Source organism: Pholis gunnellus (assembly GCF_910591455.1).
Source record: "Pholis gunnellus genome assembly, chromosome: 18".
In the NCBI taxonomy this organism is placed as follows: Eukaryota; Metazoa; Chordata; class Actinopteri; order Perciformes; family Pholidae; genus Pholis; species Pholis gunnellus.
The window spans coordinates 18,286,256-18,299,922 of record NC_136545.1 but is presented as its reverse complement, the minus strand read 5'-3'; the positions used below and the strand labels follow the sequence as shown (position 1 = coordinate 18,299,922).

Sequence of the window (13,667 nt, the reverse complement as noted above, 5' to 3'; positions counted from 1 at the left end):
ATAGCAGGGGTTCCAGTCGCTGTGCTTTGAAATGAGCTAGTAGGGATGTCACTTTGTTTGCCGATGGATCACGGACTGTGCCTTTAAGTAAATGCAAATCTCCAGATGCTTGGGCACACACGGGCTTTGATATTGACATATCTGCCTGCCGAGCCTTCACATGAAGGCGCGCGACATCAGAAGCGCGGCACAACACTCACCACTCAACAGGACCGTCCGCAAGAGCCTCATTTTATATTCATAGTAAAAATTAAAATGGCTTTGACGGGTTCTCTCTTTCAGACACACACACCTGCACACACAGAGGAGGCAGAGAGGGGAACGATAGTGGGAGTGAAATGAATACATGACATCTAAATAAGTCATAGTCGTACAGCCTTTTACCAGAGAAAACAGCAAACAGAGAACCTCGCGATGCACATGGATGGACAGATATTACTCCCTGTATATGAATAATCTCTCTCCCTTGAACAGAGCGAGTGTGAGGAAATAAACAAACGGCATCTCCAGCTCATCAACTGCAAGTTCTGGCTTCTACTAAACTGCAGAGATGTGCAGATGCCGGAGAGCAACACAATATTGTACCATGAATACAGAGTTGCACTGCGAGGAAAACCAGACGGATGACTGCTCCTCTCCAGGCAACAAGGGAGAAAATGTTACTTGTTTGAAGTGCAAGAAGCCCTCACCTCAGCCACAGGCACTCCCTCTGGGGGACGACAGTGCAACACTATCATGCCATTCAGAGGCATCTCGGTGCCTTGGGGGTCCTGCTCGAAGTTCTTCCTCAGGTCTGGGGGAAGAGAATAAACAACCAGTGTTAAAGCACAACTGCAGCAGCACGGAGGAAGTGTGTTCTCACGCGTGACCTCGTTTCCCGCTCGCATGCAACTTTAAGAAATGATGGCGACTACAAAAATCACGCCACCGGTTTTGAAGAATAACCTTTTCATGGATGATAAGGTCATTCTGGTATCAAAAGTGACGTGCTGCTTACAGGCGATGCGGACAGTTGCCTTGCGGCTCTTGGAGGTTCCCAGGTGACTCCAGGCGACGCACAGGCACCAGTAGTCCTCCGGGCCGTGGAAGTCCTCCACCTGCTGACGCGACACGTTGATCATCACCTCGCGGATCTTCAGCCCTGCAGACAAGAAGAGGACCGCGTGGATTAGCGTCGTACCACAGGGCTGATCAATGAATGAGATGAAGGTTTGCGGGGGACAGAGTGATGATTAAAATCTGAATATGATAAGATTATCAGCAGTAAACAGATCTACCATTTGCCAGGAGGAGAAAATGCTACTCCAGAAATGTAATTTCAAGGATCGTGGACAACAATTTTAGCCGTACGGTATACTTGTATCTGGTTGGAATGCACGGCGCTCACCACTTCATAGTGAATATTCAGATCTATGTCATTAGCGGTCTTTCGATAAATGCTTGTTAAAACTTCAGTCTTGCGGAACAGATGGCCGGCGATGGAAAACGCTGTTTGGAGCAGAGATTGTTAGTGAGCCCTAATATCCTCTTTCAGTCTCTCTAAAACATAATCCATTTACACACAAGTGACACTAAATGCTATCCAGTGGAGGCATTAAGTGAGAGGAGGAACACATCAGCCTGCTATTGTTTTAAGGGAGAGCGTGAGCTCTCTTTTTCTGTTTCTCTCTAAAAAACATTCAAAGATCTATAATCTAATAAAGAAAAGCAAAACAATGCAATAAAATACTTCACCTGAACACCGACACTCTCTATGATGATGGAATCATCTATTTCTGCAGCAGAACTGTGACTTAATGTCACACCGGCCCTTCGTTATTATCTGGGATCCAGCTCATAACGAGCATTTCTCGCTGATGGGAATTTAAAAGCCTGGTATTTCAATTATGCCAGACGATGAACAAAAGATGACAGGCTCGGGCCATTAATGCATTATCGAGGTGGCTCTATTGGGCATCTAGGTAATTGCAGCTTTCAACCAACATATGATGTCCTAAAACCTCAGTCAGCCAACCGTAATTGATGTATTAATATATGCATAAATGAACACATACATCATGAAATGAATACAGTTATGAACAGCTCATTTATATGTCTAGTCTCTAAAGAGAGCACAGAGGGGGAATGGGAAGTCACAATAACAAATACCCAACCTCTCAAAAAAAATACATTGACGAGCAAATAAGAAAAGAAAACCTCGGTGTGTAAAGGCTCTAAAACTCACAACAATGTGTCCAATTATTATTACATATGGGGTCAAAGAAAACATTATATTTCATGGCTAAAATGCTTCTTGAGCTCGTCAGAATGAATACAAATACAAACAACAGAGGAGCAAGCGGTGCAACTGTTTGCAGTGCAGCCCAACAAACTCACGTTGTCTTGTTTCGTTGGTGTGTTTTTGATTTAACAGTCGTTTTCAGCACCGACCTCACCTGTGACTGCAACCTTGTGTTTTTTTGCCGGTTGAATACTTTTAATGTGCTCGCAGCAGCGGCTCATGCGTGGTTAGCACCAGAAGTATCTCAGAGCTCTGGTGCCGTCGTTGGAAAGTGACAGCATAGCGACGTTAGTGAGATAACGCGCCGCATCTTATTCTGTGAATCCATCATGTGTAAGTAGGCAGTTTGAATCCTGAGCGGGGATGGCGGACTCCGCCTCTAACAATGAAAAATATATAGAGAGGTTGTTCCAGACATTGGATGGCTATTGACAACCACAAAAAGTATCAAAAGGATTATAATAAATAATATGAATTTAAATAATAATTCCTTCTTATTAATAGATTTAAATCTTCTACTTTTGAAACCTTATTTTCCAAAGGCAGTAAATCAATAAAGGCTGTACTTTACACTGATTTCTAGTACAGCTAACAAGTCATGCCTCACAACACATCTCACAGCAGCTGTTCAGAAATCACTGTAAAGCTCAGCCTCTTGTGGCTTATTGCTTAATTACGCGGCTCTACACTTAGAGGAGTTGTCTCTCCACAGCGTTTTGCCGTCATGCCGAACATTGCAAACAGCTCAGACAGGGGCTGGGATTAAATGGAGACTAATAATACAAAATGAAAGGTTATCAAAGGGAGCCTAATGAAGTAATGTAAAACAGAAATGTTCTCTGAAGACACTGTAATCCTCTGCAGTGACTGACTGATATTACGTACAACACACACACACACACACACTCCATCTACTCCCCCTTTCCACCGCTACAAATTAGAGCCTTAATCAACATGCCTGATTAAGTGAGAGTGAGGCAGATTTAACTACAGGAAAATAAAAACACAAGATTTCACTCGAGAAGCGGCGCAATTGGGGTGATTGCTGTGAATAGGAGCTGCTTCAGCAGTTGGCCGTGGCAGCGTGATGTTGCATGATGCAGATTTCCACAAAATACAAACAAATAGGTCAGGTGCTAAAAGCTCAGGAAGAGATTCATCCACAGTTTTAATCACATTAGTTGTACAGGGCGGGAAGAAGCTCGACGGATGTTACACAGCTGTTGTTTTTAACATATGATCAGATATATTGAAGCCCGGTACCGTGTGCAACTCAACGCCAAAGCACCGTTTCAAAAGAGCAGCTTTCAGGACTTTCTTTTCAATAGCTTTAACACTTCAAACATCATTCCCCTGGGTCTCCCTTCTGTTATCCTACAAACAAAGAACGGGAGAGAAATCATGAAATATGACAATGCATTTAGGACTTGCACGGCTATCTCCAAATATATTTCCACCCCGCACCCTTTCCCGGACTTTTATTCGAGACAATTGTTATGTTGTTTTGTATGTTCTGTTAACAGCTGTTCATATACGTATGAGGAGTATAAATAGTGTGACAGAAACCGACACAGAGAGCAGCTTGGCTTTACACCTCTACTGTGCAGTGATTCTGGTGCTTCACTGATGGTGTAATTTCCTCTTCTGCTGCTCAATGACAGTATTTTAGACGACTTAATGGTGACATTATTCCATGGAAGCGCAGCGGGTTGAGTTTGACTTCAGACAGAGTCATTAGCTTAATTAATATTAACAGAACATGCATTTTTATCTCAGATCAGTGGGTAAATAAATGGAGAACTGGTCTGGTCTGTGTGTAGAGTCTAAAATATGTAAATTTTGAATTGAACATTCTTAAGAAATCAGTGACCTTGCATCCAAACTTCAAATAGTGCTTTTTGACGAGCAATTTCCCTGCTGGATTGTGACAAAAGCTCACTGAGGAGACTAGGGAATGGGTTTCGTTATGTGGTCTCTTGATTCTCACAATCAGACCTCCTCATCTTTATTAATGATCAAGAAAACAGAAGAAACTAATGCATAAACAACAGTCTGCTGCTCCGGATGCAGCGTTTTATGCTGAAAGCAAAACAAAAACCAACTGACTCATAGAGGCTGGAGTGAGCCACAGCGCTGCAGATTTGACTCCAAAAGCTCTTTTTGTCTTCTGGCACACAGTGAGAACATTTCTGATCACTAAAGAAAAATGAAATAAGAAAAACAAAAAACGATAACGTCTGTGTCATATTACAATGATATCAAATAGAAAGAAATAACAAAACACTCACATTCCAACACAAATGCACGGAATACCACCAATACATACAAACCCAGGCTGACGGGTGTGGGGGGGGGGGGGTTGTTGGTGTGAGTGAGGGCCATGGTGCTCCTGCTGAAGGCGAGATTAACAAAGAGAGAAATCAGAAAGACACTCGGACTCCCAGGTCCCCTCACATTAGGCAGGCATCAAAGAGCTCAGTCGTTTTCCCAGAGTAGCCTGGAATGACACTCCGTTTGAGATATTATCCAATAACTGCTCGGTCATGTCGATGACACGCGGCCACTTCTCTGCGTTCGCGAACACAAACAACCGTTCAGCTCCCTTCCACGAGCCTGTCCCTAGCCACCTGTTTTCTTTGTTGCCTTCTCTTTCCTTCATGCTCGTGCCAGTGGCTCCTGACAGAGCACCACAAAGCCTTGACAATGGCCCTCAAGGTGGAGCAGCTTTCACATGCCCCTTTAATCATGTCCTTTAATATGTCTCTAACGTAGCCTCTATAAAGGCGTCAGGAAGAGATATACCAGTGCCGACGCTCACTTCTCTCTCTCTTGTCTGTCTTTTGGTCCGTCTGGCACGGGTCCCTGTGGTGTGATTTCTCCCCGCTTTGGCCCATTGTTTCGCCTTGGCGGAGTCTGAAAAGGGCCCGATGGGAACCAGGCGATTGCCAGCTACAAGTGGCTCCGGATCCAAGCAGCTCGGGAAAAACCCGATTGGTCCGGCTCGGCTCGACCAAGGGACGGGATGTCTCCGTGGTTCTCCGTTCGTGTGGGGATTTTACAGAACTCTAGTTTGTTTGTCTCAGGGATCCTCGCGAGGCAGCTGTTGTACATAGCGGGTGACACGGCGTGGGCTGTGGGCTGAGGGTGGACGGGTATAGCTTCGGGAGCGCGTCCGTCTGATGCGAACGCAGCTTTGGGGAAATGCTTGTGTGATGTGACATTGCGGCGTGCGGCTTGGCGTGCGGGGGCTTGTGAGGGCTGGCTGAGGGCCAGACACAGACGAACCCTGCTAGACAAGCGGAACATGCTCCCAGCAACATCTTCGGTCTGGTCCCAGCTGTGTGTGTGTGTGTGTGTGTGTGTGTGTGTGTGTGTGTGTCATACTTAATCCCGGAACGAAAGAGACGCATTACTCCGTGCATAAAAAAATCATGATAATTCAGCCATTAAAATGCTGCGAGTCCTTATTTGTGTCATTACCCGAGTCGCCTTGTTTATGTTTATTCAAAAGTCATTCAAAAATGTCTGCTTATTAGGAGCCAGTTTTGCATACACAAGTGGTTTTCACTCTGTGGGCCCACTTCATTTGTTCCACTTCCATTTCCTTGACTAATACGTGGTGACACTGAGAGACTCCGAGGCATCTCACTTTCCCTAAGTAGTCGCCACCTTTCTCCCTTTTGTCCTGAGTTCATGCCTGGCTGATGGTATCTCTCAGCCGGGCCGGGATCATAATACACAACAGTGGAGTCAGTCCTCGACAGAGCATCAACAGGAAGAGATATCTATACTTCCTCGATCCCTCCCTGCATTCAAACGCTTTCCCTCAATCGCTATCTCTTCATCACTGAATCTGCAGGAGCTGCTATCCCCTCCTTCTCGAGACAGCCAACGCGGTATCCATTTTCAGGCTCTCTTTCACTCTCCCGTCGCCCTCTCCACTTTCCAACGTCCTCTCTCTTTCCCTTATCCTCTCCTTCTCTTATCTCTCCATCAGGGTATCATGCTTTCAGCCGAAGTCTATCGGCACAGATATCCCCTCTGTTCCACCTTCCTCTCTGCTCTTCTTTCACCCCGTCCTTCAATAATCTCCTGACTTCTATCACTCATCTCCATCTCTTCCCCCCTCTTTTCAACAGAGGCAAAAGTAAAGTTGTCTTCTTGTGATAGGTCAACGTGTGCAGTTTGCTATGTTTTGTTTACAGCGACTGACCTTCTTTTATTTTGTTTTTGTACTTTCAGCCTATTCCCCTATTGATAACAGAAACGGAGTGATTTACTGTCAATAAAGACCGGATACAGCCTCCTAAAATCGTTCGAAGGACTTTATAGATGCAAGCTGTTTTCCTGAAGGGAGGTTGGGTAGAGATGATTACATGGAATATCCAGCTGAGCCTTGTCTGCCTGTAGTATATCAAAAGGCGTAACCATTGCAGAGGGATAAGGAAATAAACACTGCAGCAACAACTGTGCCGATCATTGTGCCTTCATCTTGACAAAATCCCAATTTTGGGTTAAAAGATTATCTTCGTGCTGAATATGAAGAAGGCACACAAGGAAATACACGGTTTCAGATCAGCGACATAACAACGTAGTTAAATATTTAGGATGTTACATTTTCTGTGTGATAATTGAGCACCTTTCATTCTCTCTCTCTACCTCTCTCCCTCTCTCTCTCTCTCCCACGGTGCATTTCTCTTTGTCTCAGGGTGCAGTTTCAGGCATTGTCTTGCATTAGCCCGGACAACCCTTCACAGCCACAGGAAGTGCCTCACAATATCGGAGTATGGACCTGAATATGCTCTCGACAGACAGATCTCTCCATTTGTGTTTATGTGGGGTTGGCCATTACTGTCACTTCAGATCAGTCTCCTGTTTGATGGTTCACGTTAGGCCTGTTACCTTTAGTGCTGCAGCGGAAGCACACAAACATTAACGACAGATTTTGATGCTCGTAAAGCCAGAAACTATGTTTGCTCAACATCATAACGTCTACTCTGGATGGGTGAAACACTCCCTCGCGTGTGCAAAATACAGATTTACTCTTTTTCTCAAACAGTTATGCGTACCCATAGGGAAACTTGTAAACACCCGAGGAACGCTCAGCATTTCTTCTAAAAATCTGTGGGAAAATATCTTCTTGCATTCAGACTGATAAGATTCTGGAAATTCAATTCGTCTTACTTACTGAAATTCCCACTCTGACTCAGCAGATGTGGACTGCAGCAATAAGCCTCCCACTGGCCGACTATTACATTCTGTTTCCCTCCGTCCTCTCTTTAGGTCTGTTTTCAGTAAAATACAACAATGACAGGCGGCTGATCTATCAAACAGCAAACCTACACTCTGAAGATAGACAACGTTAGAAAAATAAACATTTGTGCTCTGTAGTCTTCATCACAGATCTCATTCTCCCCACTTTTGTTCAAGCAGTGAACCCTCACTGGGCCTAATTATCCACCAGAACGGCTGGTGATAAAACCTGGTGTTTTTCATACCATACAAAGTACTAAAAGGGCCAAAAATCACCCAAATCCATACATTTTCTTCTTAAAATATGTTAAGGCACAGAGCCAAGTGTCATGATGGTTGAGGTTTATGCATGATTAATTATTCATATTTTATTGTCACTGAATGATTCGCCAGACATCGAGCATTTATTTGTACTGTTCTAGTACATGCTTGTAAAAACACAGTTTTTCACTGAAAACCGTGTATTTCCAAATGAGGTCATTCGTTTTCGATAAACTGAAGGATTAAGGTTTGCTTTATAAACTGAAAAAAAAAAATTGTTTTACTGGATTATCCTAAAAAATGCATTGTCATAAAACGTAAGGATGTTCTTCTTAGCTAGTGAAAAGTTGTGTTAAAGGGGACATATAAAAAAAACAACACTTTTTCAGTGCTCATCAACATACGTTTGGGTTTCTGGAGTATCTACCAATCCACAAACTGTTAAATAAAACAACCCAGTCAGATGATACAACAAACCATTCAGATTTGACTCACCTTCCTCATGCATGCTCATTAGCATATACAACATACCAGATTTATATTGATCTGCTCACCCATAACAGAGACAGCATCTCATGGTGTATCGCTAAAAAGTTTCTAGTTTGTTGAGATTTTCAGGCTGTAAAAGCCGCCCACTCATCCACCCAGATTGCATTTCATCAAGAAGACAATACAGAAGGCCAAAGAAGAAGTTTTTTCTCCAACAGAATAAGAAACAACACCTGGTGATACACAGACAAGTGCTGCAATACTTGGACATGGCCATGACAGTTGTCCATTTCAGCATTATGTCTTGACTAAGTGCAGTTATAGAGGAAACCGAGCCAAAGATGGTTACGGTAAATTAAACCGCTCGGCTGTTCTGTCACTTATTAGCATACATTAGCATAGCAGCCATTTACCGTGTTGTGTCTATATTAGGGAACGATATTTGGGGGAAGCGTCTACCAACCGCCTGATTTTCATAGCAGTGCAAAGACTTCCAGATGCAGCACTTTGACACGTTGGTGTTTTTCTGTTTGGTATTTTCACACCCCGAGCGTTCGGCACAAAGGTGCGAGGAGGAGAGGCACACACCGACAGTAGTTTCATTCAAATGAGGCAGCACAGAGCAAGGTGTTGGTATTTTGGTGAAAGCTGGATCATTTATGTGGTAAGAATAGACATCCTAACGTCGGGTTTGTTTTTCTTTAGGGTGGTGCAGCCTCACACGGCTGAAAGTTTGGCGATTCTGACAATAAGCGCATGCTAAATCCTCCGGAGGAAATGTGCAACGACTCCAAGAGCAATGCTAATAATGTAACCTTTTAATTAAACAATCCCAAGCAAGTAGATGTGATTTCAGAAAAAAGAACAGGTGCTTTATACTGAAAATATGAAATCCGTCTCCTTCAGTTACTGTAATTAAATCCCTGCAAGCATCGGAAGGCGGCAGGACAGATGTGTGTGATAAATCTGCATCCTCCAATTTGAGAAGTTGCCAACTCGGCCGAGGCACAGCACACATTGATCCACTGTGTTTACATTAAGTCCCGAGCAAACAACACCGGGCTCCTGCAGACTTCCACCAAGACTCCTGTACACATCAAACCGGTCGGTTTGGTTTTGTGACAGTTAATGTGACAGTTAATGCACTAGACACAAACATTGATGCAATTATCACTCATTCTCTCTCTCGCTCATGGAAAAAACGCAGTATTTCAATCAGGCGATATTCCCACGTGCCGTGGCCTCCTTTTTTGTCAGGCAAAAATGTCATCTCATTTGAAGTCCTGAAATGCATTTATAGCTGTGATGTGATGCGACACAGACAAAACCTCAGCTTAAAACTCTTATAACTGTTTATATTATTTATTTCTATAGTTACTATACAAATTTCATTGAAGCTGAGAACAAAGTGTGTGTAGGTTAAGCACAACGGGTCACTAGAAAGTTGGAAAATGTCTCTGGACAATGTAGGAAACACATGACGTATCTCTAACTCTGCACCTTCAATGTCTCCATAATTCCTCATTAAATGCTGCACCATCATCGTCTGTTGTTGTGCCTTATTATATTCCCGTCTACAAACTCTGCATCATTCAGACATTATTTTTCTACTCCTCTCCTTTAAGTGGGCTGTTTTCAAAATGCCACGGCTGTTCAAAAGGTACGAGACCAGTAATGAGAATGGCTGAGAAGTTTAATGGCATCACCACAGCCTTCCGTCTGCTTTAGCTACACAACTGTTTCAGAGTTTTTCATTAACGCACCAAGCGCTTCCTTCCTGTAACTCCACAATATCTCTCAAGAGTCTTTTAGTAATAATAGCCACATAATCTGTTTATTTAAAGGGAAAGTGTGTCGTGTTGGGAAAATACACTGATTTGGTCATTACTACTTTGGTCTCTGTACGCTAAATATGAAGCTAATACCAGATTAGCTTAGCACAAAGACTGGAAACAGGGAAACAGGTAGCCTGGCTCTGCCCAAACGTAACAGAAAGCAGAGCTTCTCCATTTTCTTTTCAGCTCACAGTCACCGCTAAACACCGTTAGCTCTGTTAGCACTTTGATGTTCTTGCACTGTTAACCCTGTTAGCACAGTTAGCCGCGTGGCGCCGTCTCAACCATCTGTTGAGAGGCAATAGAAATCCTCCTAACCTCATATTTAGCACATGTTTAAGTAGGTATTGTGTTTAAGATGTTCACCATCTTAGCTTAGTATGTTAGCACGCTAACATCTATCAATCAGCTCCACAGTGGAGAATGATGGGGATTTCATAAACCAAAGACAAATTACAATGTGGACCTGATGATGGCGCTCTCTCCCTCCATGCGTGTTGTAATCAAAACCTCTATTAACGCCAATTTATAGACCACTAACTTCCTGGAGTCTCTGCCAGTTGCCAGAAAAGTTCTGGCCAAAATATGTTCTGTCTTTGTGCTCAGCTGTGTCAGCTGTTAGCTTCACATTTAGTCCGCAGAGATGAGAGCGGTAGGCCAATGATCTCCTCATCTAACTCTTGGCCAAAAATCGAATTAGCATATTTCCCAAACTTTTCCCTCAACACGTGGCAAAAACTCATAACTGATTCATGCATCCAACAAGACTGAGACCATGATTTTCAGTAAATTGTCAATAACAGAGTCAGTCCTCACGATGTAATCTGTACAACAAAGGAAGCATCTTTCAAACCACATTACTCAAAGAAAAACCTGATAAACAACACAAGACAGAACGCATCTAATGAACTCAAACTGATGGTGGCAACAAAGAGAGAGAAGCGGTTTTGATGTCCAACATTCAGTGTCTTCTTTTATCTCACAAACCATTCCTTTATTGATGGATGCAATATATTTCAGGTTGACAGCAAGCCCAGCTAATGGCTTGAATAGCACAACAATGTTATTATTCATAATAAGTGCATAATGATAATAAATGAGCATTCATTACAGCCTACACAATATCCTGCAGTGATACATGACGTCGGCGTCTGGTTTAAATCTTCAGAAGACAAGAAATGCTGTTATTGTGATTATTTCATGAACTCTTGGCCTGTGGAGAACGTATAAATTGCATAGATGGCAGTGGAGTTGTCATAAACAGATGAGCTCTTTTGTCTCCGGGCAGAAAGCAGTTTTTTTTTTCCACTGCTAACCTTCATGGTGAGTATCTTAGTTCCAGCAGGAGATACATGAACTACAAGTCGAAAAAAGACAGTTCTTTCAAAACCTGACAGTGCTGTATTGGTTGCTGTCTCAGAGAAGTGGTGAGAGTTACATGCTCTGTGGCATCCTGCACTAAATAAAAGCGGTCTGTCCAGAACAGCCAGCTGTCAAGTGCACAAGGTTGTGTATTAGCTGTGAATTATTAAAAACATCTTTAAAGTCTAACACATAATAAGGCTTAAACTTAATATGCGTCAGACACAGCGTGCATTTACTGACTGTGCACTCATTTCTTTTAGTTCTATTTAAGGTCTTTCATGCGATACATCTCTACATTTCAAGGACTTTCACGAAACTAAGTAGCCCGTATTTGACATTTTGGGAAAGAACATCGCATTTTCTTCTGCAATAAATCTTTAAGAAGTCACAAGACGGTTACGGCTCACACATTGTCATGGAAACTTTCGCAGTTATTAGCTCGCAGAGAAGATGAGTTGCAGGTATGAAATATTTAGGCATTACATGGTGTTGAAAATATCTTTTTACTCTGCTACACATCTTACAGATCAAGAAACACAACACGATTCATCCAGTCGGAATAGACCGTGTATTGTGCCATTTTGTTGTGTTTTTCTCATGCTTAGGGCAACAGCAGTCGAAGCTATTCACAGAAGCTGTAATGGATATTTTCCACATTTCTTTTCCTTGTCTGTCGCTCTGTCTCCTGGAAGGCGATCAGAGCGGAGACTGAATCTGAGAAAAACAACATAACATGAAGCTAAAATACAGTACATCTCCCTGGCCGAGCTAGCTGCCTCTGGACAGACACCGCCTGTGTCCTCTGCCTCAAAGCCCCCTGGTCAAACAACGTTTGGGCACGTGTTGTTGAGTCTGTCTGCATTTAATTCACAGCTTACAAGCTTTAATAGCTACAGCCCCCTGCTCGCTGCCGAACCCAGGGGCCATTCTAGTCGGACTGTAATAGCTTGTACCGAGATACAGTTGTATCTCCTACAGATGAAGCAGGACGGACAGCCAGAGGTGCTGAGGCGGGGTGTTCATTTTCTCAACATGTAGCATGTTTGCCCACTTTTCGCCTGTGTATACAGCCCAGTCACGGTTCAGAAACACTCACTAAATCCTCTGTAACTCACACCTGGGAATACGAAAGCATGTCCACACAGCAAAGCCACACATCATCCTACAGAGCATCCTTCTAGGGGGTTACAACCAGAGCACACTAGAGTATATTGTCACACTATAGATGCATTTAAGCTTAGATATGTTTACGTTCAAGTGCTTAAGGGGGAAAAAAAGCAAGGATATTTTTAAAAAAATGACCAAAGGCAATGGAGAGTGAGTGAATGAATGCATGAAGATGAATAAAATAAAGTTGTCATTGCTCTCCATAAGAATGACTGTTATGTACAATCAATAAGCAAACCAGACTAAAGGTCTACAGTCATACTAGCGGCTCTGTGAGGCTGTACTAAGGCACAGCAGTGCTATGAGCTGCATGCTAACATCAACATGCAAACTAGGGCTGCACCAAGTTGTTGTTTTATTTATTCATTAATCACGTTTTCAATTAGTTGATTTATGTAATGAGTAACTTAAGAATATTTTTTTTAATTCCTAATTAATATAACAATTAAAAATACAGATTTACTCTAATGAATAAAAACAATTCTAATTAATATTTCTATATTTTATTAAATCATCTGCTCTCAAACTAGATAAAAGACCCTATTTGTCGGAGGGCTGATCGTAAAACTGAACACATAGTATCATTTTATCAGCATATGTCATAGCAACCTTTTCCCCGAACTGGAGAACAGTATTTTTACTTAAATACTTGACTTAAAATCTATAATGGGGCCTCCGGCCACGGCATAAAAATGTGCAAGTCAGGGGATAACCAAGTCATAAGGATTGTTCCTCTTGGGGAAATTAATGAAACCATGAATTTTTGTATGAAATTAGTATTAGTATTCTGTTTGCCAGATATGCTAAAAGAAGATTAAAGAATGCAATTAGAAATGACATGAATTATTGGTTTTACTGATTCCTAAAAGTCTAATACAATTCCACTAAAAAGTGGACAGTTTTGCATCATTCTTTTTCCGCACGGCCATAAAAGGACGGCCGGTATTACTACCGGCTATTCCATTTTCCATTTTAGTTTTAAAGACCATCGCAAATTACCTGAAAAAAAACTAATC

General features: G+C 42.6%; 1 protein-coding gene across 1 annotated transcript in view; it reads right to left on the bottom strand.

Moving 5' to 3' along the window:
• The window catches only part of LOC306710565 (netrin receptor UNC5D-like), a gene marked incomplete at both ends in the record, with an annotated part of 146,270 nt that overhangs the window by 40,430 nt on the left and 92,173 nt on the right, over nucleotides 1-13,667 (bottom strand). The window contains 2 exons of the mRNA XM_079179197.1: nucleotides 690-793; nucleotides 998-1,141. Coding sequence (XP_079035323.1) covers nucleotides 690-793; nucleotides 998-1,141 — 248 coding nt within the window. The remainder of the gene's footprint in view (nucleotides 1-689; nucleotides 794-997; nucleotides 1,142-13,667) is intronic.